Source organism: Triticum dicoccoides, chromosome 6B (genome assembly GCF_002162155.2).
Source record: "Triticum dicoccoides isolate Atlit2015 ecotype Zavitan chromosome 6B, WEW_v2.0, whole genome shotgun sequence".
Classification (NCBI taxonomy): Eukaryota; Viridiplantae; Streptophyta; class Magnoliopsida; order Poales; family Poaceae; genus Triticum; species Triticum dicoccoides.
In genome coordinates, this window is record NC_041391.1 from 538,897,080 (window position 1) to 538,923,145 (window position 26,066).

Sequence of the window (26,066 nt, forward strand, 5' to 3'; positions counted from 1 at the left end):
CAAAAAAGTTAGATTTATTCCTTCTTTGTCCTAGCTAGTCTGAGCCTTTGCAATTTTCTTTTGATTGTTTGCATTATTGAATTATCGGTTGCCTCGCCATGTTGAGTTGCTGGTCTTAGTGTCTAGTTCCTTTAGAGTTTCGAGTTTTGTTCACATTAGTCACGCCGCCGCTGCATTATTATCCCTTCCACTGTCCACCATACCATCCATCAATTTCCACCATGTGCTACGCACTGTTCATTGTCATAATCGTAGTTGAGGTCATTCATATCTTCGCCTGATCCAATCTGCATCTTACCTAGTTTGTCTTGGAAAGAGGGACAAAAAAAGATAGAAAAAAGAGAGAGAAAAAAGAGAAAGAAAAAGAAAGAAAAAAAGAAAGAAAAAAAGAAAGAAAAAAAGAAAAAAGAAGAAAAAAGAAAAAGAAAAAAAATGTGAGAAAAAAAAGAGAGAGGAAAAAAAATCTGATCTATCTAGAATCAATCTTGTACCTGAATTCAGATTGAAATCTGTTTTGCGCACTGTTCAGTAAAACAGGTGTATCTTCCTCATACAAAGTCCGTTTTGGCTCCATGAGTACTCAAATTAAAGCTAGCAACAAGCCGTATCTAAATAGTTGTGGAAGCTTGTTTAATATTTGACACCACAAAATCGGCTTCTAAAAAGGTCTTTTTGCCCTCCAAAGTTTCTAAACACAGATTGTTCCAGTTTTTCAGGTCAGTTTTAGAATTTTTTGACTCCTCATATCAAATCGAAATTGGATGCTTCTTTTTGCGTTTGAAAGCTTGAGTTAGTGCCATTATTTAGAACAATTATCAGAAAATTGGCACAGAATTTTCTGGAGGAAAGTTGGAGAGAAAGTTGTTAGTATATCCTGCTTAGTAGTTGTTTCACATCATTATCTTTATGGCCGTTGTGATCTTCACTTATATCTTGTTGTCCAGAGCTACTTTGTATCCTTTATTGATGCTAGTCGTGCTACGCCGTGACCTCATTAGTATTCTAGGCTCGCGCCTCTAGTCCAGTCTAGCCTAGGACCAGCACAGTACCGTCGTTGAGCGTTTATTCAACATTGCATCTCTGAATTGATTTTTGCTAATCTTTTGCTACCAAATATTTAAGCCTTCCAAACTCCACATATTTCTACACCGTGTATATGTACGTTCCCCTGGCAATCACTTTACTCAATCTTCGGAGTTATTTGATACTGTTGGTTGCCTGTTACCACCTGCTGCATGGTAAGAACTTGTAAGATATTGATATTTGCTATACTGTGAGCGTTTTACCACCACATCCTAGTAGTTCATAGGAACATTATTCTCAGATTTTGTTTCTTGTTTTCTACTAACTATGGCAGGTTTCGGAGTTGTTAGTTCTTGGGCTTCATCGATCGTGGGAGATTTTCCATCATCTAAGAAAATACAACAACCGTCACAAGAGGAGCAACAACATCAAAATGCACATGAGGTTAATGTTTCCATGCCACCATTTACGGGTTTCTTTAGGCTTGATTTATATATTGAATGGGAGTACGAAGTAAATGCTATATTTGCTTCCCACACTTTTGATGAGCATGGAAAATTTCAAGTTGTGGTTAGTACTTTCAGTAGCTTCACTTTAGTTTGGTGGAGTGAATATTGTCGGTTAAACCCTGATTATATACCTACTACTTGGGATGGTTTAAAACATGTCATGAGAGATAGATTCGTCGATGTTTATTATACTTGTGGCATGATTAAAAAATTAAAACATTTAAAACAAGGTAGTGACACCGTAACAAAATATTATGATGATTTACAAACTACCTTGTTGCACTCATTTTTAGAAGAAAGTGAAGAAGATTTTATGGATAGATTTTGGGAAGGATTAAACCATGATATTCGGGAGATACTAATTCCTGAAGAGTGTTATCCTATGGACCATTTGTTTCGTCTTGCTTGCAAAGCTGAACGGGAAATAAAACAAAGTGTTGCCCATAAGGAGAACAAGCGCACGGTGCACATTCCAACTATTGATACAGATGTTTTTTCAACTACTAGGCGTACTATGACAACCACATCTGTTGTTGCAAGGACTACATCATCTCCACCATGTGACACATCACCATCGAGGGTGCCTGCATCATTTGAGTTGGTCATAAGAGGTAATGACAAAGGTACATATTTTCCACTTTTCACATGAGAATGATGCATGCCTAGTTAACTTGAATAGATCATGTGTTGAGTTATCTATTGATTTAAGCACACCACTTATTTTAGAGACTCGTGTTACTGTCATGAATGCGTCATGTGATCAAACAACTGAAATATCGACAATTTTGAGTGCACCCATTAAATTAATTGTTGATGCAAAAGAACTAATGTTTAATCATTTTGATATGACCTCTAATCTTGGTGATAATTCTGTGTCAAATGACTTATTTCATCATCCTCCCCTTCTTGAAAACAAAGCCGTCCTCGGCGTTGATGATGAGGACATGACTACCTTGGATACGACCAAAAATATTGCATACATGCATATTTGTCAGGTGATTTCTAATGCAAACTATTCAATAATCTATTTATGTTATCCAGAACAAAAATACTTCACACACTTTTGTGTTTTGTCTAATTGCAGGTGTATGGGACATTTGTACAATCCACATATGAAGATAAGGGAAAAGGAGAAGTTTATGTTGTGTTCAAAAAGTCCTCTCACGTCACTTTTGGGCCAAGAGAAGATAGAGTCCAAGTCTTTCACGTTCTGGATTCAGATTCGGACTGCACAGACATACCTGACTTAAAATGCCAACAACTTTTTCATACGGACTCCGAATTGGGTGATTCTTTTTTTGTTGGAAACTAGATTTCGTGCTCTTTCCAATCCAATTGGATTCACCTTCAAATTCGTCCGGAGCGTTGAGTTACGGACGAAACAATCTGACGTTGCAGCAGAATCCGAGTCAAACTACAAGCCCAAAGGTGTTGCATCACCTCGACTTGGGCCCATGAGCCTTGTACGACCTAGGGTTAGTTTTAGGCTGCCTTGGGACGTTCTCCCACCTCCTTGGCCGCCACCCCTTACTCCTATATAAGTAGATCCATCTAGTAGCTTTTTCCTTGGGATTTGTTTAGTTAAAAGTTAGCCATTGCAACTTCGTGTACTTCGTTTGTGTCCAACGACCAGACCAAGACCGCTTCCGGATCCCCAACATTATAAATACTTCATATATATTTGCGATAGTCATATTGCTTTATCATATTCTTGCTTGTTCTTCGATTGCTTGCAGGAATAGACCTTCGTGGTCAGGCTGACCGTGCTTCCAGCATCGTCAGTAACCTCAGGAGATTGGTTTAGTGGTTGCTAAGGAGCAACGTCGTGCACGTTTGTAGTCGGATCGTCAAAGTCGTCTCCACCAAATCGATAGTTATCATCTCATCGAAAGATCGGGACACCCTCACCTCTATCAAGTGGTATCAGTTTTCAGGTTGCTCGGTGAGAATTTCCAGTTTTCCTAGATTAGATTTATTTTCTTACCTATTGTCCAAGAAAAAGCCACAAAAAAGATTTAGATCTATTCATCCTTGGTCCAAGCCAGTCTGAGCCTTTGCAATTTTCTTTTTATTGCTTGCATAGTTGAATTATCGGTTGCATCGTCGTGTTGAGTTGCTGGTCTTAGTGTCTAGTTTGTTTAGAGTTTCGAGTTCTGTTCACATTAGTCACGCCACCGCTGCATCATTATCTCTTCCGCTGTCCACCACCCATCCATCAATTTCCACCACGTGCTACCCACCATTCATTGTCATAATAATAGTTGAGATCGTTCACATCTTCGCTTGATCCAATCTGCATCTTATCTAGTTTGTTTAGGAAAGAGGGAGAAAAAAAGAGAGAGAAAAAAACGAGAAAAAAAAGAGAAAAAAAAAGTCAGAGAAAAAAAGGAGAATTTTTTTTTAAAAAAAATCGGCACAAACTTTTTCAGAGGAAAGTTGGAGACAAAGTTGTTGATATATCCTGCTTGGCTGTTGTTTCACATCATTATCTTTACTGTCGTTGTGATCTTCACTTATATCTTGCTGTCCAGAGCTACTTAGTATCCTTCATTGATGCTAGTTGTGCTACGACGTGACCTCATTAGTGTTCTAGGCTCGCGTCTCTAGTTCGGTCTAGCCTAGGACCAGCACAGTACCTCGTTGAGCGTTTATTCGACATTGCATCTCTAAATTGATTATTGCTAATATTTTGCTACCATATATAGCCAACCCAGCTCCACATATTTCTACACCGTGTATACGTACGTTCCCCTGGCAATCGCTTTACACAATCTTCAGAGTTATTTGACACCGTTGGTTGCCTGTCACCACCTGTTGCTTGGTAAGAATTTGTAAGATATTGATATTTGCTTTACTGTGAGCGCTTTACCACCACACCCTAGTAGTTCATAGGAACATTATTCTTGAATTTTGTTTGTTGTTTCTACTAATCATGACAGGTTCCGAAGATAGAAGTTCTTGGACGACGGACACATCTTCACCATCACGAGAGTTGGGACAACACACACAAGCACATGGTCAGGTTATCTTTTTACCGTCATTTGAGGGTAGATTTAATCCTACTACATATCTAGCTTGGGAGCTTGAAGTAGAACAAGTTTTTAGTCACCATGACTTTTCTGAACTTGAGCGAGTGCGAGCAGCCACTAGAGCATTTACTGATTTTGCTTCTGTTTGGTGGAGTGTACATTGTAAGAAAAACATTGATAACCAACCCACAACTTGGAAAGTTTTGAAAGCTGTAATGAGACAACAATTTTTCCCTCCTTATTATCGTCGTGAATTGCTTCGCAAATTTGAACAATTTAAACAAGGCAACAACACTGTTCATGCTTACTACCAAGAGTTCAAATCTTATATGCATCATTGTGACATAGAAGAATCTGAGAATGATACAATGAATAGATTTTTTGGTGGTTTGAACCATGATATTCAGGCAAGATTTCAGTATATTCCTCGTTGCATTACTGGTATGTATGTCCGTGCTTGTACCTTTGAGAGACAGATAAAGGAGGATGCATTAGGTGACTACAACAACTACTATAGTTCATGCTCGCCAACGCCGGTGGGTTCCTCCATCATTGCACCTCGGATTATGAGCGCGGCATCATCTCAAGGGTATGGTACATTGTCAACGTTCGTACCTACATCAGCTACATCTTTGCCACAAGGTAACAGTAAAGGTATTGATGATATAACTTCACATGAGAATGATGCATGCCTAGTTAACTTGAATGCGTCATGTATTGAGTTACCTGTTGATTTGAGCACACCACCTATTTTAGAGAATCTTGTTACTGTCATGAATGCGTCATGTGATCAAACAACTGAAATATCAATAATTTTGAGTGCACCCATTGAATTAACTGTTGATGCAAAAGAACTAATGTTTAATCATTTTGATATGGCCTCCAATCTTGGTGATGATTCTGTGTCCAATGACTTATTGCATGTTTGCTTATTTAAGCATGTTGTAGCATGTAAATTTGATGCAAGTAAGGTTTAGAGACTCGTGTTACTGTCATGAATGCGTCATGTGATCAAACAACTGAAATATCGACAATTTTGAGTGCACCCATTAAATTAATTGTTGATGCAAAAGAACTAATGTTTAATCATTTTGATATGACCTCTAATCTTGGTGATAATTCTGTGTCAAATGACTTATTTCATGTTTGCTTATTTAAGCATGTTTTAGCATGTAAATTTGATTCAAGTAAGATTTATTCACCAATGTTGGGATGGTTTAATGATGAACATTGTCAATCCTTTGATATGAATAAGAGCTTCACTTCTTGCAATATTTTCATTCCTTCTAATATTTGTGATAATATTTTGGCTTTAATTTTATGAACTATGAAAGTTATTCATGTATACATGTGTCATATGTGCAAAAATTAAGGGAGGTAAAAATGGATGACATGTACATATACAACATGTACACCTCGTCTCTTTTGTTAGCCACATTTCATATTAAGCAACGCCGAGGACGGCTTTGTTTTCAAGAAGGGGAGGATGATGAAGACATGACTACCTTGGATATGACCAAACATATTGCATATATGTATATTTGTGAGGTGATTTCTAATGCAAACTATGCAATAATTTATTTATGTCATCCAGGACAAAAATACTTCACAAACTTTTGTGCCATATCTAATTGCAGGTGTATGGGACATTAGTACAATCCACATATGAAGATAAGGGAGAAAGAGATGTATACTTGTTGTTCAAAAAGTTCTCTCACGTCACTTTTGACCCAAGAGAAGATAGAGTCCAAGTCTCTCATGCTCTGGATTCGGATTCGGACTGCACAGACATACCTGACTCAAAACATCAATAACTTTTTCATCCGGACTCCGAATTGGGTGATTCTTTTTTTTGTTGGAAACTAGATTTCGTGCACTTTCCAATCCAATTGGATTCACCTTCAAATTTGTTCCGAGCGCTGAGTTATGGATGAAACAATCTGATGATGCAGCACAATCCGAGTCAAACTACAAGTCCAAAGGTGTTACGTCACCTCCACTTGGGCCCATTGGCCTTGTACGACCTAGGGTTAGTTTTAGGATGCCTTGGGATGTCCTCCCACCTCCTTGGCCGTCCCTCTTGCTCATATATAAGTAGATCCATCTAGTAGCTTTTTCTTTGGGATTTGTTTAGTTAAAAGTTAGCCAATGCAACTTCTTGTACTTCGTTTGTGTCCAACGACTAGACCAAGACCACTTTCGGATCCCCACCATTATCAATACTTCATCCATACTCGCAATATTCAGATTGATTTATCATACTCTTGCTTGTTCTTCGATTGCTTGCAGGAATAGACCTCCATGGTCAGGTTGATCGTGCTCCGGTGTGGTCAATAACCTCTCGGGGTTGGTTTAGCGATTGCATGTTTGTAGTCAGATCGTCAAAGTCGACTCCACCAAATCAATAGTTATCATCTCATCAAAAGATCGGGACACCTCTGCCTCTATCAAGTGGTATCAGAGCATGAGGACATTATATATATGGAGGGGAGCGCCACACAGACATACACAACATTGTCTTAGCCGTGTGTGGTGCCCCCGTCCACCGTTTACTCCCTCGGTCATATTTTCGTAGTGCTTAGGTGAAGCCCTGCGGAGATCACATCACCGTCATCATGCATGTCATGCTGCCAGAACTCATCTACTACCTCACCGTCTTGCTGGATCAAGAAGGCGGATGACGTCACCAAGCTAAACGTGTCCCGAACGCAGAGGTGTCGTCTGCTCGGTACTAGATTGGTTGGAGCACGAAGAAAGTTCAACTACATCAACCGCGTTGTGAAATGCTTCTGCTTATGATCTACGAGGGTACGTAGACATACTCTCCCCCTCTCGTTGATATGCATCTCCATTGATAGATCTTTGTGTGTGCGTATATTTTTTGTTTTCCATGAAATGTTTCCCAACAGCCGCCACGGGCCCGGCCGGCTCCGCTGGTCCGGCTCTTGGCGTGAGGACCCGCGCTCGGGACGGTGTGCATCGTCAAAGCACGTGCTACTCTTCCGACGAGTATGTGTGCGATGTGTCGACATCTACGCCATCACCCATCCCCACCTCCGCTCGCGCTAGCCTTCAGGATCCCAACTGGCTCGCAGTGATGCAGGAGGAGTTTGACGCCTTGCAGCGCAACCATGTGGCATCTTGTTCCGTGACCCCCTCGTGCCAATCATCACTGGCAAGTGGGTGTTCCGCCACAAGACACGCCCGAACGATTCTCTTGAGCGCTACAAGGCTCGATAGGTGGTTCATGGTTTTCGGCAACGTGCTGGAGTGGACTTCACCGACACTTTCACTCCGGTACCAAGCACGATCCACACCGTGCTTCAGTTGGCGATCTCGCGAGCCTGGCTTTCGCTTTAGTTGGATGTCTCCAATGCCTTCTTGCATTGTCATCTTGTCGAGTGGGTGTTATGTGATCAGCCCACTGGCTTCATCGACGCCGAGCATCCAGACTTCGTGTGCTTGCTCTCTCGTTCTCGTTACGGGTTGAAGTAGGCGCCACGGGCTTGGTACCAACGTATCACCACCTTCCTGCAGTCTCTGGGCTTTCAGTCCACTCGCTCTGATGCCTCACTCTTTGTGTATCATCAGGGATCTGACATTGCATATATGTTGCTCTACGTCGACGACATCATCCTCATGGCGTCTGCCCCCGAGCTCCTTCAGCGGACCATGGCTCGTCTTCGTGATGAGTTCACCCTCAAGGACTTGGGGCCTCTACACTACTTCCTCGGCATTGAGGTGGTTCGTCGGGCTGACGACTTCTTTCTGCATCAGCAGAAGTACGCCCACGAGCTTCTGGAGCACGCTGGTATGCTTAACTACAAATCGGCACCCACTCCTGTCGACATGAAGGCGAAGGTCTCTACCCTGGAGGGGTCTCTCGCGTCCGATGCAGTGTTTTATCGCTCCATTGTTGGTGCCTTACAGTACCTGACGCTGACACGCCCGGACCTGCAGTACGTTGTCCAGCAGGTGTGCCTCCACATGCACTCCCCGCGGGACTCTCATTGGACCTTGGTGAAGTGTATTCGTCGTTACATACGCGACACTATGTCCTTGGGACTCACCCTGACGGCCTCCACCTCCACCGACCTCGTCGCCTACTTAGACGCCGATTGGGCAGGCTGCCCCGACACCCGACGCTCTACGTCCGGCTATTGCGTCTACCTTGGGCCCTCGTTGATCTCTTGGTCATCCAAGCGACAGCCCACGGTCTCCCGCTCCAGCGCTGAGGCAGAGTATCGGGCCGTGGCGGAATGCTCTTGGATCCATCAGCTGCTCCAGGAGTTGCTTTGTGATGTTCACCAGGCCACACTTGTCTACTATGACAATGTCAGCACGGTCTACCTCTCCGCCAACCCGGTGCACCATTATCGTACGGAGCATATTGAGATTCATATTCACTTTGTTCTTGAGTTGCACTTGGCCGTGTTCGAATTCTCCAAGTTCCGATGACGCAACAGTTTGCTGACGTGATGACTAAGGGATTACCTATTCCCGTCTGCGGGGAGTTTCGGTCCAGTCTCTGTGTCTCCGACGACTCTTCGACTAGGGGGGTGTTGAATATATGTGTTGCATGTATATGTGTATATCCTGGCCCACCTCCTAGTCTTGTATAGTTGAGGTTGTGGCTCACTTGTACTCTTTATATACGTGCACCTACACCTGATCAATACATCAAGTATTGCATTGCCAAACCGTTCTCCTACAGAATATATATATGGGTGTATGCTCTTCATATTTGTTCATACTTATGTTGTAGCTAGTGTAGGCGCTGGATGAAGGTTCGTTTCCTTCCAGGAAGTGGATCCTCTAACATTAAGGAGGGAAGTCACCTAAGCTACAGTGTAATCTAGTGTAAAACAAAGAAGGAAAGTCGGGATCACTGTAGCGAATAATGTATCTATCTACTGTAGCATGTTATGTACGTGGTTACTGTTCAGGTAAATTAATTTTAAATTAATTTTATTGCATCGGAATTTTGTTTGTATGTAATTTTTGTAAATGTATATAGTAGATTTGTAATTTGCAAATTAATTCAAATTACTTTAGCCTTAATCATATGGATATGAAGGAGGAAAGTTAGGAACTTGTAGCTTAGGTGACTTCTCTTCTTCATGTTAGAGAATCCACTTCCCTCCTTCCATGCTTCTTCTGGCTGAAGTAAATCATGGTCCATTAGACGAGTATTAAGTTATGCAAACATTTGGGATCATCCGAAGGACCGCAGCACGGCATCAACCGCTTTGTTCGCTTGACGCGTGTCCTGGTGGGACCCATGGTAGTTCCATCCTCACCTTATCCCCGTCATCAAGAATAGCTCAACCATTCTTCACCTTGACCGCACGCAGCGGCCTCTCCACATCCCGCGAGGCCAACCACCACATCCACTCCTTCAGGCGCATCATCCTCTTGCTCGCCGGTGAGCTCCGTCATGACACGCATTTCCCCCGGATGCAGCATGTGAGCCAAGGCGCAGCTCCCTGTGCATCCCTCATCGAGATCCACATCAAGTCGTCCACGACGCCATTGCTGCAAAAGAGGCTCATCTTCTGCAACGTGTGAGCGGTGTGCTACTCTGACATGCTTCTGCAACAATGGATGGGGTGCTACTCCGGCATCTTTCTGCTCTATTGTGGTGAGCGGCGACGTGCTCAGCGCAAAAGGGATTTTGTTGCGGTCACAACACAGCCCAAGTTTCGATTGCAATAACTGCAACACAAGTGGTGTTGCGATGGCGCCAACGGCGAGCGGTAGCTGATTTTGGGGATATTGTTGCGATTGCACCAAAGGCTTTATTTCAGAAGGAAGAAAACGATTCGGATATATTGCAAAGAGAAGGGGGAAACGGCTCGGAGCGATTGCAACAGGACTCTTGTTACAGAGAAGCGAGCGCGACACTAGACTTGTTGCAAAGGCTGATGCTGCACGTGGGATAGATCGGACGGCTAACATTAGCATCCGAGGGACGCGTAGCGCTGCGCCTTAAGTTAGCAGCACAAACTGCATGAAGAAAAAAAAAACGCAAGGACCACGGTCCCTGTACATATACGTTGCGTTACGTGCCCAGCCTAGCTGCTAGGAGTACTTGTACGTATACGTTGCGGTCCCTTGGATCGGACGGACGACGCAAGCCCTCCTGCGCCGTGCCGTGCGAGACTTGAAGCGTGAGCGTGTGAGCTCACGCATGGACCAGCCTAGCCGCTACTCGCAGCACTGCTCACTGATTGATTCAACGACACAAGTCAAATGTCGATCGAGCGCAGTGCAGCACTGCACCAGCAGATCCATTTGTTCTGTCCGTAGTATAAGTAGGAGTAGAGTGAGCACGTACACCGCCATGGGAATGGAATATATGATGCGCTCGTACGCGTACCGCCGTATATATGTACCAGGCTTGAACTTTGATGAAGAGCGGCCACTCCACATTAACTTCAGGGATATATAACCAGGAAGGTACGCAGTACAGCTCAAGCTCGAGAGAGCTTCAGCTAGATCCTGTTTCTCTCTGCGTTTTTGACGAACTCCATCCGAGCATGCATACATTACAGATAGCTTAATAACTGTAAACTGTACGGCATGAGGCGAGATGAGACGATCGGTAGATCTCGGCGTGCAGTTCAACTTCAATCACCGCGTGCTCTCCCTCTCCTGGGGTTTGGCGCGTGCATGAGCTGGCTGCTAGTCCCCAGCCCCAGTCCCAGGGCAGGCCACCGCTGCTGCACGAGCCGGCGCGCAGGTCGCCGTGGTCGACGTCCCGGCGGATCGAGATGCGGCGATCGCGCCGAAAAGGCGAGCACACGTCCTGCGCCAGAGCGCGGACCCGGGCGCGCGCCGGCGCCTTCCGGGCCGGCTACGTCCTCGGCCAGACGCTCTGGCATGGCAGCTAGCCACAGTAATCACGTCGATCAGTTCACACATGGACGGCAGGAGGAGCAGGAGCTCCAGCCAGCTGCGCGTGGTCCAGTGGCGCTCGCGTCGAGCTGTTTGACTCGGCCCTAAGCCGAAGATCCTACGCGCGGTTTCCATCTGCCTCCTCCTCCGGAGAGCACAGTTTTCTTTTTCTTGTGAGTTGGGGAGTACACTCTGTTGGTTTCTCTCCCGGGCAGGCATGGCATGTAGATGCGGGAGTACCATTGGGCTGGCGAATTTACGAGCCGTGTGCCAGCTCGTGTCGTGTCGGGCCCCTGCCCGAGGACCGGTACCACGCACCGGCAGGGGGCGTGCGCGTACGCGCAGCGTGCACGCGGTGCGGTCCGTCGTCCGGCGACGCGACGGAGCGAGGAGGCGCGCGTAGGGCAGGCAGGGTGGAAAACTGTCCCGGACGGCCCAACATCGGATGCTCCTCCAGCCCGACGTAGCGTCGTCATGCACAGCACTGTTGGTGGTGCGCTGGTGGACCGTACGATCGACCTAAGAATCCCACCGCCCCACGATCGAGACCGCCTGCTCGGGACGATCTGACTGGTGAGGTTACCCGTTCCTGTGCCTGATACGGATAGTCCACTCCACGAAGCGCGGGGCCCCGCTCGTTTGTCTTGCGCGCGCGCGAGAGCCCCCTTTTCCGGAAGGCGTTTCGAGGTTAGGGTTTCTCGTGGAAACCAAACGAACGCCAGATCCGGTCCAACGAGGAGCGTGTGTGTGCGCGCTCTGTGTTGTGGCTGTGCATGCCCACACCCCCAACGAGCAGCATCATCATCCACGACTGTGTTGTACCGTTTCCTCGTCGGCAACAACAAGAACAAGAAAAGTAGCACCGCAATCGCGTCCACAAAAGTCATGTAGTAGCATCAAAGCAAACAGTAACCAGGAACAGGAGGAAATAAAACGCCATCACGCCATATCGAGCGTGGCGTCAACTCATCACTTAATAATCTGCAGGGCGCCGGAATGTGGCCAGTGGTACGTAGTAGTAGTAGTAATGGCTAGCTTCGCATCCATGGGTTGACCTCTCCAGGCAATCATGCATGCGGTGCGGTGTTGCAGACGAACCAACGTTGACAGGCTACCTGCTTTGCTTTGCTTTGCTTGCAAATAATTATCCTCCTCTGGAACGGACGAGATAGTGGCGCAGTGATCGACTCAACTGGTGGCTTGGTTTTCCTGGGAGTTGACGTAGGCGAGGAACCTGCCGAGCTGGCGGTTGTAGGCGCAGGGGCGCTCCAGGTGGAGCAGGTGCCCGGCCTTGGGGATGCCCTGCAGGTAGCAGTTCTCGCCCAGCTGCCTGCAAATGCAGATGCACCGTCAGCTTTGTTTAGCCGAGTTAATTTGCTCATGGTCATAGTCCTACTAGCAATTTTTTTCATGCATGCATGAACTGGAATGCGTGTGCGTAGAAGCTTACTCTTTCATCTTCTTGGCCAGCTCTATGTCGAAAAGCTTGTCCTCCTCGCCCCAGATCAGCATTATCTTCTGCAACCACGCCAGCAATTCAGTTTTATTTTCAGAAAAGAATAGTTCCATGCTTTTTTATGGATAAACCAAATTCAGCAGCATTTCTTCCTCGAAAAAACCAAATTCAGCGCTAGGTTGCACAAGCAGCAAGTGGTGGCCTAGCTTAGTTTTTTTTTAGACATGCCAAGCTTAGATTAAGGGCCCAAGTACTCGGCCCATCTCAGTTTTAGAGCCCACGAGCAGCACAGATTTAAAGCCCATAACCGAGCATTACCGAAGAAACCCTCCTTGGAATAGAGACCATTATTACCTCAAAAAAAATGGAATAGAGACCATTAGTTTCTCAAAAAAAAAGAAAGGAATAGAGACCATTTTGTTCTTCTAACAAAAACTGAACAGACCATTTTGCATGCCAACAAACACGGACGCAGTTGGTTTCAAACAAGAGAAAACACGGACGCAGTCCCTAAAGAAATGGAGCTAACAGTCATTCCTATCTTCAGTCCCTGACTGCCAGTAAGTCACAAGCATTGCCCATACATATATGTACTTGGTCAACGGTAGGTTGCCTAACGGGAGCAAAGTCGCTAATTACAGAGGCAACTCATTGATATAGTGACATGCTTAAAGAAAAGTTTGCATGGTTCCTAGATGAGCAGAAACTGCCATGCCATGCATATAAAGCTGTGATGATGGTGCCATATTTGCAATTTGGCAGTCACGCTCACTAGAAACTAGGCAACTGCTTTCGTTTCAGTCAGGCCTTTGTAAGACAGGTTTGGTGAACAGAACAATATAGGTAGGAGTGTTATTAAGTAGGTGTTGCTTGGTTTGACTTAAACAAAGGCACTGCTTACTTACCTGCTGGAAAGTCGGTATCTTTGCATCCATGTTGCTGTCTAGCAACCCCTGCAGCAGCTCCAGCCTCTCCTTCCTATTCGTGAACATCGCCTACTCATCACCAAAGCAAAACACATGTACGTGCATTAGTTAACCACCCAAATTACGCCAACCAACACTGCATTTCCCAGACAAACAGAAAACACTATGTGTGTTATTTCTAAACATGAGAAATTTCAAGTTACAACAATTCAAGAAAATCAGCATTTAATTAATAAGAAAGAAAAGGAACTACTACTATGTCAATTCCAAAAATTAGCATTCACATTTACTAATAAACAGTTCCAAATTACTTAACATTAGAGTTCTAGACATAGGTGTGCTAACTTGATTACCTTGAGGTAGTCCTTGTACATCCTGTCCGGGAACCACATCTTCCGGTACATGGAGACGGAGAAGAGCGCTTTGAGCCCCTGGAGCGTCTCCGGCATGAGCAGCTCCGCGGAGGACCCTGCGCCGAGCCGCTCCATGGTCTCCCTGTTCACGGCGTCCGTCATGGCCACCACGGACCCGGACACGGCCAGCGACCGCACCAGGTCCGGCCGCGCCTCCGCCAGCTTGAACGCCACCATGCCACCGTAGCTGAACCCGACCACGTCGCAGCGCGCCACGCCGAGCCGCGCCAGCGCCGCCGCCACGCACCGCGCCTGGAACTCCGGGGTCCGGTCGGCGCTGTCCGTCGTGGACGACTTGCCGAAGAAGAGCAGGTCCGGGATGTACACGTTGTAGCGCGACACCAGCACGCCGAAGTTGAACTGGAACGTCACGTTGCCCTCGGCGGCGAAGCCGTGGATGAGGACCACGTTGGGCTTGGACTCGGGGCCCTTCCTCCTGCTCCCACGACGGCCGCCTGATGGCTTCTTGGCGGCGGCGGCGTCTTCCCCTGCGGCGACGGCGGCGCTGGCATCGTGCGGGCTGATGGTGGTTCCTTTCTTGCCGGCGTGGTGCTTGGGAGCCCAGACGTGCATGGTTGTGCCCGGCTCCAGCTCGACGTCGATGGGGCGGAGCCCGGCCAGCCTCATCATCCCCGTCAGCAGCGGCTTCTGCGCCTCGATCAAGTTCACCATCTTCCCTGTGACCTTGCCGTGCCTACGTGCGTGGGCGGCTGTAGTGTGCTAGCACGTGCACGTTGCGGCTCAAGTGTTTGAACTCGGAGCAGTGGCCGGGCTTGTATTAGTAGGGGGGACGCCGGAGGAGCAGGGGTCAGCTGTGACCTGTGAGAACGCGACGACGGGCGTTGTAACGACCGGTGACGTCGACGGCGGCTACTGACGGCGACCGGCCTGAGGACGGGTGGGAGTTGGGTGGCGATCGTGGGAGGGATAGGGCAGCAGCAAGAAGCGATCCAACGGGAACAGAGAAGGAACAGGGGGCGGGTTTAGTGGGGTTTAGTGATCTACCACAATCCACACATGCGCGTACGTTTAGCTTCGATTGGTGGCTTGGCGCAACAAACCCATCCTACTACTGTGACGCGCCGGCTGCTTCTCAAGCATTTCTCCACACTTTGGACATAATTTTTTTAGGACCCAATAACTGTCGCTCGATCGCCATCGCCAAGGAGCTGAGCAGCTCCTAGCGACCCTTTCTGGCCGTTTGCCAGGGGGCAGGCCAGGGCGAGCCCCGATTGACCCAAAAAAGACCAATTAAACAGTTTTTTTGTTTGAAAAATGCCACGTTAAACTTTAAAACGAAAAAAGTCGAGTGATCTGACATTTTTGACATGCTAAACTTTAAAACTGCCATCTTCTAGATATAAATGACATTGGCCAAAAAATACGCACAAATTTATAAAAATGGCACGTTTTGAAAAATTACTAAAATTGTCATGCTACTTTATAAAAACTGCCATCCTCTAGATAAGATTTTTGTTTCTTTAAGACAAACTTTCGATCTATTCATAATCTGTCACGATAGTACAAAGAACACCATATATAAGTAACAAAAAACTATAACCAGATCTATGGACCAACTAGCGATGATTACAAACGTTGGAATAAACTAAAGACGCGTTGCCCTCATCCACTTTTGTGATAGTAACAAAAAGCTATAACCATATCTAGAGTTATTTACCCAAAACCATCACACTTGGGGCTAGGGTAACAACTTGATACCAGATTTGAGCCAAGTCACAAAGAACCACCAGTTATGAGCCTAATGCGTAACGCGGAGCACTGATGCTGGAATTTGGTCGCCAAAACAGCAAAACCGACAGGTGGGTCCAGCCTGTCGGGCCGACGTGGCAAAGACTAATCCAAGTCAAAGTTTGACCCGCTGAGGTGGACGGGGGACCCATCAGTCAGCCACTCATCCTCTTATGCTCCTTTTATCTTCTTCTTCCTCCTCTGTTACTCTGCCCTGCGATGGCTGATTCGGAGCAGAGGCAAGCATGCGGGCGCGTCGGCGGGAGATGGACTTCGAGAGGAAAGGGAGGAGACGCGGAAGGGCCCGCCGGCGGCGGCCGCGCCGGCAGTAAGATGCTAGGGTGTCCAGCAGCGTTGACGGCGGCGAGCTGCGCGGTGGCGGAGCTCGGGCTTGCATGAGCGCCGAGTTACAGCTTGCAAGCGAGCGAGCTAAGCAGCTAGATGGCATCGTTGGAGCTCCATGGTCTCAGTATAGTGCTCACGCATAATCAATTTGTGCTCAAACAACGACGGCAGAGAGGCACGACGGCCGGAGCTCTCCGGCATGGCGAAGGAATTAGTTACCGAACAAATTCGACAACGGGAGAAAGGGGTAAAAGGAGAGGAGCTCATGGCGATTCAGGTGAGCAGGCCGGCGAGGTCAGGGGTGCTCTGAAGGTGTTGAATTCGACGGCAACGGCCGGCGGCTCCGAGGTTGAAGACGCGGTCGATTCGGTCGTTCTGCGGCTTCTTCGCTTGTTTTTGTCGTCAAGGATGACCAGAGTGACGAGGCAAAGCTCTAGGACACCATGTCTCGGCGAAACTATGGTGGTGACCACGCTAGTGCGGAGCGGCGTCGACAGCCAGCTATCGGACGGCAGCGGGAAGGGGGCTGGAGGATGGGAGCGAGCTCCACACGAAGGGAAAGAGAGAGGAGGATCTGGACGCCGAGCTAGGCTACGCCTAGCTTGAGAAAGGGCTCGGCTGCCATGGCCATGGACCTCCCAGTTCGCATGGGCTCGACCGCTCACAAGCTGCTCGATGCAATGCTCCATAGAAATAAAGATGGGATGAAGATGACCATGTAGTCAACGACAGGCGGGGCCTGCATCTCATCTGCCACCTCAGCTGGTCAATGTTTTTTTTTGTGCTTGGTCTTTGCCACGTCAGCTCGCCAGGTGGGACCCACCTGTCGGTTTTGCTGTTTTCGCGATCAAATTCCAGCATCAGTGCTCTGCGTTACGCATTAGGCGCAGTTTCGGTGGTTTTTTGTGACCTGGCTCAAATCTGGTACCAAACTGTTACCCTAACCCCAAGTGTGGTGATTTTGAGTAAATAACTCCCATATCTATGGACCAAATTGTCATGTTACTGGACATGCAAACCTATCACAAAATTCACGGGTTCGGGTTTGACCCGCACCTCGTGTAAGAGGGCAATGGGTAAACCTTAGGTCCGTTCCTCTTTTCTCTGATACATGGTGCCGTGGACGACTTGGGGACTGGTGTGGAGAGGAGAGCAACGGTTAATGGTAGAGAAGGTGGAAGACAACAACGTGCTCTTCTTCGATGCACTCAGGAGCGACTGCCTCCCACATGTTCCGGCGGCCGGTGGCTTGCATGACCAATGGTGCGGAAGACTGAGACCTGTGTGGAGAGGAGGACTGGAGAGAAACCGGCAGGGCTGCGTGTCATCGTGCTCTACTCCAGCGAGCATGTTCTTGAAATCTTGCGGCGAAGTTGGCTTTGTTCAGTTGTTCTGCATGTGGTGCAGTCGACCCTAGGGTCATACGGTTTTGTTCCGGTTGGATCCTATAAAATAGGGTCTAGTATATTATACATGTACACGTACACATATATGTATGTAATTGTAATCTGATTATCTATATATTGAAACGTGGGGCTGGATGTCAACCACCCACGCAAAACCAACCCTTCTTTTAACTGACCCTACATGTTTTGTGAGCCACCAGGTTACCCTTCTGATAACAATACACATGTGCGGTCCAACGAGTCAAACCGAACCAGACCATCTTCCGAGGAGTCGGGCAAACATTGTTGTAGTAGAGAGTCGGTAATTCGTCATACTAAGACCCATACATGAACATCAACCAGAACAATAACCGTTGTTGATAAAGGGAAGCATAGATTGGAAAGATCTAAGCACACGAAAGAAGATTGGATTCAATAAGATCCACTAAAGACCAACACGTCGGAGACACTCCTCGACACATCTTCAACGACGTTAGATGCACCATCAAGACAAAAATTCAGATGTGGGAGCTATTATTCCTACTAGGTGAGACATCACCGATGCCACACATCCTCAACCAAGACACTGAACCAAATAAATACCGAAGTCTTCCACACCACCACGACTCAAAGACCATCAAAGATGGGGTGGACCGACAGTGGTGCCGACGGAAGGAGGGGAAAACCTAATCATCTAGGGGTCCTAGGAGGAGAAAACAGTTTAGGGTCGATTGAAAAAGTCTCCGACACTCTTCGGATATACTCCATCCGTCCGAAAATACTTGTCATCACAATGAATAAAAGGGGATGTATCTAGATGTATTTCAATTTTAGATACATCTTTTTTTTGTCCATTTTGATGACAAGTATTTTTGGACGGAGGGAGTAGTTAATTCCAAACGGAATGAAAAAAAAAATCATCCAACTGCAACTTCATCGTTTTGTTATGTCATATGAACGATATGAGAATTCGTTTGAATAATTGTACATTTTTAAAGGTAGTCCTTTCGTTTAACTGGATTGTGGATACATCATCATCATAACTTTGGGCCGGAGAAATCACGTTTCACCACGTACGGCGCCATCCAGCCGTACCAGTACGCGAACGCCGCGATGGACACCGCCGCAGCGACCCCGACCGTGGCGTGCCGCGCATAGGTAGGCCTGTCGCCGGCGGCGAGCCCACCACGACGCACCCCCTTCCGGCGGCTCTCCTCATCGGCGAACTCGAGGCCGCAGCTCTCGAGTTCGGCGGCCACGTCCGCGATCGCCGCCCCGCGGCGCACGGCGCTCGCCATCGCCTCGTTCTCCTCCCGGCTCCCCCCTTCGATGAAGGCCCCGGCGACGCGGCCTCGGCTGACCCAGCACGCGCCGAACTTTGGCTTTCCGGCGGCCCCGGACGGCGAGAAGTCCCCGAAGTGGACGGCTTCTCCGGTGTTGTCGCCGTAGAACTGCCAGGACAGGGCGAAGACCCTGGAGTAGAAGTACGGCAGGTAGCCGAAGGGTTTCCCCTCCTCCGCGGCGCCGCCGGATGGCTCCAGGATCGCCTCGATGGCCCGCCGCGCTGTCCTGCGCGCGCAGTCGACGTGCTCGAACCGGCGCACGTCGCCGCCCAGGAGCGCGACGGGGAACGCGGCCACGTCGCCCAAGGCGTACACGGCGGCGTCGCTCGTCTGCATCCGCCCGTTCACCTTGATCCCGCCCCTCTCCATGGCCAGCTGGCCGTCGAAGAGGCCGGTGTTGGCGCGAGCGCCGATGCCGACGACCACCATATCCGCGGGAAGGCGCCTGCCGTCTCGCAGGATCGTCGCAGCCACCTGCGCATGCAAAATCGTTACTGGACGCTGAGTTCAGTTCAGTTTACACCCTACCAGCAGCCCGAGTGTAGCTGATCCACAAATTCCCCTGCAAAAAGTTTGATCTACTCCTACATATGATGGCAAGGAGCTGACCTTCCCATCTGAGACCTCCAAGGATTTAACCGCAGTTCCTTTGACGAAAACAACCCCTTTTGCAGCGTAGTACTTCTCGTAAAATTCAGCAATCTTCGGTGTAAAAAGACGACCCACTGCACAGCACAAATCGCACGCAGCTCACATTCAGATCATGGTGAAAATACAATGGGGTGAGTACTCTCTTAGCGTCCTAACAGTATCGACGTAGAAAATTCAGAGTTCCAATCGAGCTTCAGATAAGTTACTAGCATGCCACAGACAACTTACTGCAGTGTTTTCCCGGAAAGACCATGGTGACCTTGATCTCATTGGCAACCAAAGCCGCCGCGCACTCCATTCCTATGTAACCACCACCGATGACAACGGCGTTTCCGCCATGGCATGATCTCATCGCCCCCACCATTTTATCGGCATCCTCGAGGCTGCGCAGGTAGCACACGTTGGCCGCATCCGAACCGCGAACCCCAAATTCCTCCAGCTCCGAGGCCTACATACATATATGTCAAGAACCAAATATTCTAGATCGATCTTGGACGCTTGGTTCGGAATTTTCCCAAGCAAACACGCAGGGTATTGGAGAGTGCTTAGTTTGAATGTAACAGAGGTATGGGCACAAATATAGATAGATGTTTACGTACCCGGGCACCTGTTGCTACGATGAGGGTTTTGTAGCTGATGGTCTCCCCGGTGTCCGTGAGCAGCGTCTTCTGCCGGACATCGGCGGAGATCACCCTCGTCGCAAGAACAAGTTCGATGCCTGGTCAGGCAGCAGAGACGCATGATCAGTTATGCTGAACAGGACCTAGATAACGAGATCGACCGGACTAGTACTAGATCAAATGGAAGTGCAGATATATAGAAGCATTATATACATACATACCGTGATCTTTGTACCATTTTTCCGTGAGCACCTCATCATTAGCACCAGCGCAGGTATGAAACGCTGGGAGACGAGCAGCGCCTGCGAATAGCAGAGTGGTTTTTGTTATTCCCCCGGGGAAATAGCAGAGTGATTAAAAATAACGACCGGGGATCGGAAGAGATACAGAGAGAGAAGATGGACATGCGGGTACCTTGTGGGAGCAGATAGCCCTTGCTCAGTGCAGGGCGTTCGTAAGGAGCGACCTGCCAATCCAAGAGTGGCAGCTCAATAAAGGATGAACACGCGCAGCCGTTCATCGACGTACTCTGTATGAAATGAACTTGACAGAATTGTTAAAGCTACAGAAGGGAGATGATATGTACGGCCTCGTCGGAGATGATGCAGAACTCGCCGGGGGAGGAGCCGGCGCGGCGGCGGACGAACTCGAGCGCCGCGTAGCCCGCGGCCACGCCGCCGCCCAGGATCACGTACGCGAACGCGCGGCCCATTTCTGCTCCGCGCTATATATATTATCTTTAACTTCTATATCAATCAGCAGCAAAGCTATCTCGGTATCTGCCTGGTTCGTAGCTGCTCGCCATGGACCAGTGGACGGCCGTGCTTAAGTAGCCCAGGTAGCTTGTTCTTGACTTGCGAGGAGGAGATCGAGTGGGGACATGGCGGGAAACAAATGCCTTGCCCTTGCTCTTCCTCACACTCCTACCATGGCCCATGGGACCACTGGCCACTGCCATCTTCTTTGCCCTTGCAACCAAGGAAAATGTCGCAGAGAATTCTTCTCGGTGAAGGCAAGGTGCGCTTTCTGCTCTGCTCTTCGGGTGCGTTTTGGCTGCCACGACAGCGTAATGAGAGTTGCAGCAGCGTGCCGCCGGCGTACTAGCATTTGGTCAGATGGCCATGGGCTTGCAACTTGCAGGCGTTCTCAGCCATCGTTGCAGAAACTGGACATGGTTCAAAGACATCAGCAGCCCAGCAACTGCGAAGAAATTTATGGATTTCATCAGGTGGGAAAAGGATGGCTCTCCAGATTTCGTAACATCATTTCATTCCATTTAACAATATACGATGGTATTTCTATACTTGTTTACAGTATGAGACAAAATTACACTTTCGTACAGGTTTTTATACAGGATTCCCTCCGAGTAACCGTAAGCAATGGCACACACAGACCTTCCTCCTCCGTCCTTCCATCAGCTCACCACCTGCGGCGCTTCCTGCCGTACCAATAACCGAATGCGGAGATCGACACTGCCGCAACAACCCCCGCCGTCGCATACCACACGAAAGTGGGCTTCTCGCCGAGGGTAACCCCGCTGTCAGGCACGTCTTTCTTGCTTTCCTGGATGGCAAACGCCAGGCCTTGTCTTTCAAGTTCAGGCATGTCTAAGACCTTGGTTTTACGCCGGACAACCATCGATAACGCCTCGTAGTCGTCTCGGTTCCCACCTTCCAGGAACGCACCCGTGATCTGGCCCTTACTGACCCAGTATGCGCCGAACCTCGGGCTGTTGCTCGTGAAGTCGCCGTAGTGAATTACTTCTCCGACATTGTCTCCGTAGAACTGCCAGGACAGTGTGAAGACTCTGGAGTAGAAGAATGGCAGGTAATCGACGTCCCTGGTTTTGGAAGGCTCCAGGATGGCCGCGACAGCATGCCTGGCGGTTCTACGAGCCGAGTCAACATGCTCAAGCCGTCGGATATCACCGTCAAAGAGCTTGATAGGGAACGCGGCAACATCACCGACAGCATACACGGAGCTGTCGCTGGTTTGCATTTGCCCGTTTACCTTTATGCCGCCTTTCTCCATCAGCAGCTGACCTTCAAAAAGGCTGGTATTTGCACGGATCCCAATACCAACTACTACCATATCAGCAGGAAGGTGGTTACCATCTCTTAAGATTACCGAAGTCACCTGTAAATATACAGTAACCCTCTTACTTTGACAGTCATTGTCAGCAAATAAAGGAAGTCGCTTAAGTAACGCTAGACTATTCAAACTAGATGGGCATGGAGTGTATACTTCAAAAAATAGAGCTAATAGTCACTAGACGATTCGAACTGGACAGACATGGAGAATACACTTTAAATAGTACAGCTAATAGTGGTTGGCATTGATTGGTCTCAAAACACCATATTCAATAATAAAATAGCAGGAATTGTTGAACCTTGTTAGGGTCAACATGCTCATTGTTGACAAAGCATGCTGTTGAAAAACCAAGCCATTTTTCTCTCCAAGAATGCACTATCTCTAATCATATAGGGCTTCCCTTAAGAAAAGGGTGTTCAAAGGGCATCCAGTTCCTGTATCAAATATTCTTCTTTCCCACTGGGTACTCAGGTTCAAATACCTAATCCTTTTATTTTGTTTACTTGCTTCAATACGACTCTCAGAACACAAGTTTTCATCGAAGTATGACAAGAGATGATAAACTAGATACGGAATTACCACTAGATGTACATCGGTTTCCAAGCTATATGTCAATATTGAACAGGGCCTACACAATGATACAGAAGATACAAGCAACTCTCCCCTAAATGGTCAAATCCCAGTTAGTTCTTTGCCTAGAAATTGACCAGGATTCTCTTCAATTGCTACTGAGATTGCTTTTAGGTGAATGAATGAATATGACTGTGATTTCAACAGCTACCCCATACTCCCAAGCCAAGAACCTCTATCAGCCACCGGATATGACTGCCAGGAAAAGTAATTCTGAACCTTGAGTCTTTTTAACACAGTGTAGAGTTACTAGCCACCAACTGCAAAGTACACCCAGTTTGGAATAGAAACTCACCTTCCCTGTTGAGTCTTTTTCAAAGGATGTAAGCACAGTTCCTTTGGTAAAAGTAACTCCTTTCAAAGTGTAGTAGCTTTCATAATAGTCTGCAATTTTTTCTGTAAATAGCCGACCCACTGCAGAAAAACAAATCAAGGTCATATACAGATCAGCAAAATGGGTCTTTACAGCATATCATGGGAGCCCTAAATCCTAAGATAACAAGTCAAACAAAAAATCAAGGGACAAAACATATTACTTACTGCAGTGTTTTTCAGGGAAGACCATGGTTACTTTTATCTTGTTAGTAACCAATGCTGCTGCACATTCCATTCCTATGTAGCCACCACCGATGACAACAGCATTTCCACCAGAACATGAGCTCATCGCATTCACTAATTTATCTGCGTCTTCAAGATTGCGCAAATAACATATGTTTGCAGCATCTGAACCGCTTATTCCAAACTCTTCCAGCTTCAAAGCCTATGTCATGTACAGAGACAGACAAAAATGAATCAAATATATAATAATTGAAAATGAGACAAGATAGACTTCAAGAAGTATAAATAAGTCCATACCCGAGCACCTGTTGCAATTATAAGTGTCTTATAGCTGATAGTTTCTCCAGTGGCTGTAAGCAATGTCTTCCGTCTCACATCAGCAGATATCACTCTTGTTCCAAGAACAAGTTCAATACCTACTCGCATAAAGTTAGTACATATGTCGTGCCGATGTAGGCATACACATTACAGACAATAACAACTGGATCATAAAACTATTTTTATTGAATCGAAGAACCAATAAAAATACCATATATTTTAGCAGATCTTTTTTTCGAGGATATCTGTGTCGTGGCTTTAGTTCAAATTTGAACAAATTTGAACTAACGCCACGAAGCTTATTTTGGGACAACGGGAGTATGGTGTTTACCAGGAACTCTAATGAACTATCTCATTTCGCAATATGCATACATGCGATGAAAATTAGAACGAAGTGGAAAACCAAAAGCTAAACAAACCTACCTTGTTCCTTGTACCATTTAGTCGTCAGTAACTCATCATTAGCTCCAACACAAGTATGGAATTTTGGAAGACGAGAAGGATCTGTAAATTTCACAGGAATTAAAAACAGTTAGCAAGACTAACAGGCTGCGCATCAAATGCAGGGAGACAGGATACATTAGCAAATACCATGGTAAGAAAACAATGTGAAACATAGTGTTAACAGTAGCATGATGAATTAATCACACTATTTTGAAAGTGTGAAACTGTCTATCAATGTGTCATAAAACTACCTTTCTAGGATGTAGCTATAATCATTTTTTAGTGAAAGAAGGGAGGTAATATTTCAAAATTTTAAAACAGTGAAATTAATCACAATTGATATTATATATAAGAGGTAAGGTGGAATGCTAGGTGGGTTATTGATACTTTTAAGTGTGTGAGAAATGTACCTTCTGGGAGTAAATAGCCTTTGCTTAATGCAGGGCGTTCATAAGGAGCGACCTGGCAAGATACGATAGAGATCATCAAGAGAAATACACGTTCAATGATAGAATCACAGGGCATGAACTGAGTGATAATTGTTCCACAAGCAAAAAACAACAACATATCATCCCTGTTTGTTTTTAATTCCCCCGCCCCCCCTGGTTTGCCACCACCTTTTGACATCTTCCATGGAAAAACAAAATCAACTATGTCAAATCACCATATGGACTATTGCTCATTACAGCTGAATCTTAAGATCACACAGAGAAATTTGGCATTCCTTTCTTGCTCCTTGAAGGGAAATTCCTACAAACTAGGCACAAAATGCATAGTTGGAACATACATGATTCCTTAGAGGTCAGACAGAGGATCAAAACTAACCCATTTTCCCCCATTGCTACCTCAGTCGCCATTTTTCAGTTACCGAACTGCAGTGCAGGCTACTATGTGTGTCCCTAAATAGCACCCTGCTAGGGTCGTGACAAAATTATCCAGGCAAATCAAGGCTCTAATAAGCCATACATCGTCTCGAAGGCAACAAAACGTAAGCATTCCTGGCTTGTCGGCTGAAGCAACCACAAATAAATCCTTCCTAATACAGTTGGAAGCGCAAGAAACCCACCAATCCGAAGCACCGGTGGCGCCGTCCTATCCACTGACGGACAACTACGACTCGATTACAGAGGGAGTTCTGAAGCTGACAAAATACTACAGGAGGGGACCGAACTCGGGACGGGGAAGGGAGCGCTCACGGCCTCTTCGGAGATGATGCAGAGCTCGCCGCGGGAGTAGCCGCCGCGGCGGGCGAACTCGAGCGCCGCGTAGCCCGCGGCCACGCCGCCGCCAAGGACGACGTACACGAACGCGCGCCCCATCCTGCCTGCGTCTACTGGGCTGCTTCTCCTCCTCCTCGGTCCCTAGATGCGGGCCATGGCGCGGCCTCTCTGCTCCGCTTGTGGCGAGTCAGTGTGTAGGGGGGGTTGGGGATGACGAAATGACGTCCACCTGCGTTGCGTCTCCACCTCACCCCACCGCTGCGGGGCCCAGTGGGTCCGCTCTGTGTGTGTGTCGTGTTATCTTCCCCTCGCGTTCAAGCAAAGATGGATGGGCTTCCATTAATGTGGAGCGTGGAATTTCCTGGTGTTTGTTTTAAAAGTTTTCGTGTGGATTGAGAATTTCTGGAAGGAAAATGTAGGAGCAACTATTCATTTTTTTGAGACGGTGGGAGCAACTGC

The 26,066-nt window shown here is 47.3% G+C and overlaps 3 protein-coding genes across 3 annotated transcripts; all 3 read right to left on the minus strand.

Moving 5' to 3' along the window:
• Window positions 1-12,315: 12,315 nt before the first annotated feature.
• Window positions 12,316-15,289, minus strand: LOC119320167 (putative aminoacrylate hydrolase RutD). Its single transcript, XM_037594276.1, has 4 exons — window positions 14,194-15,289; window positions 13,820-13,909; window positions 12,909-12,976; window positions 12,316-12,788 (listed from the first exon to the last, which is right to left on the minus strand). The coding sequence occupies exons 1-4, from the start codon at window positions 14,923-14,925 to the stop codon at window positions 12,647-12,649; spliced, it is 1,032 nt and encodes a 343-aa protein (XP_037450173.1). The 5' UTR covers window positions 14,926-15,289; the 3' UTR covers window positions 12,316-12,646.
• Window positions 15,290-18,664: 3,375 nt separating this feature from the next.
• Window positions 18,665-21,530, minus strand: LOC119326798 (monodehydroascorbate reductase 1, peroxisomal-like). The gene is made up of 7 exons (XM_037600400.1): window positions 20,933-21,530; window positions 20,761-20,812; window positions 20,568-20,648; window positions 20,326-20,444; window positions 19,955-20,174; window positions 19,685-19,800; window positions 18,665-19,549 (listed from the first exon to the last, which is right to left on the minus strand). Exons 1-7 carry the CDS (start codon window positions 21,056-21,058, stop codon window positions 18,770-18,772), a joined length of 1,494 nt encoding a protein of 497 aa, XP_037456297.1. The 5' UTR covers window positions 21,059-21,530; the 3' UTR covers window positions 18,665-18,769.
• A 66-nt stretch (window positions 21,531-21,596) lies between these two features.
• On the minus strand, window positions 21,597-25,838 carry LOC119326800 (monodehydroascorbate reductase 2, peroxisomal). Its single transcript, XM_037600401.1, has 7 exons — window positions 25,584-25,838; window positions 24,798-24,849; window positions 24,367-24,447; window positions 23,923-24,041; window positions 23,608-23,827; window positions 23,363-23,481; window positions 21,597-22,482 (listed from the first exon to the last, which is right to left on the minus strand). The coding sequence occupies exons 1-7, from the start codon at window positions 25,704-25,706 to the stop codon at window positions 21,766-21,768; spliced, it is 1,431 nt and encodes a 476-aa protein (XP_037456298.1). The 5' UTR covers window positions 25,707-25,838; the 3' UTR covers window positions 21,597-21,765.
• Between the last annotated feature and the right edge of the window lie 228 nt (window positions 25,839-26,066).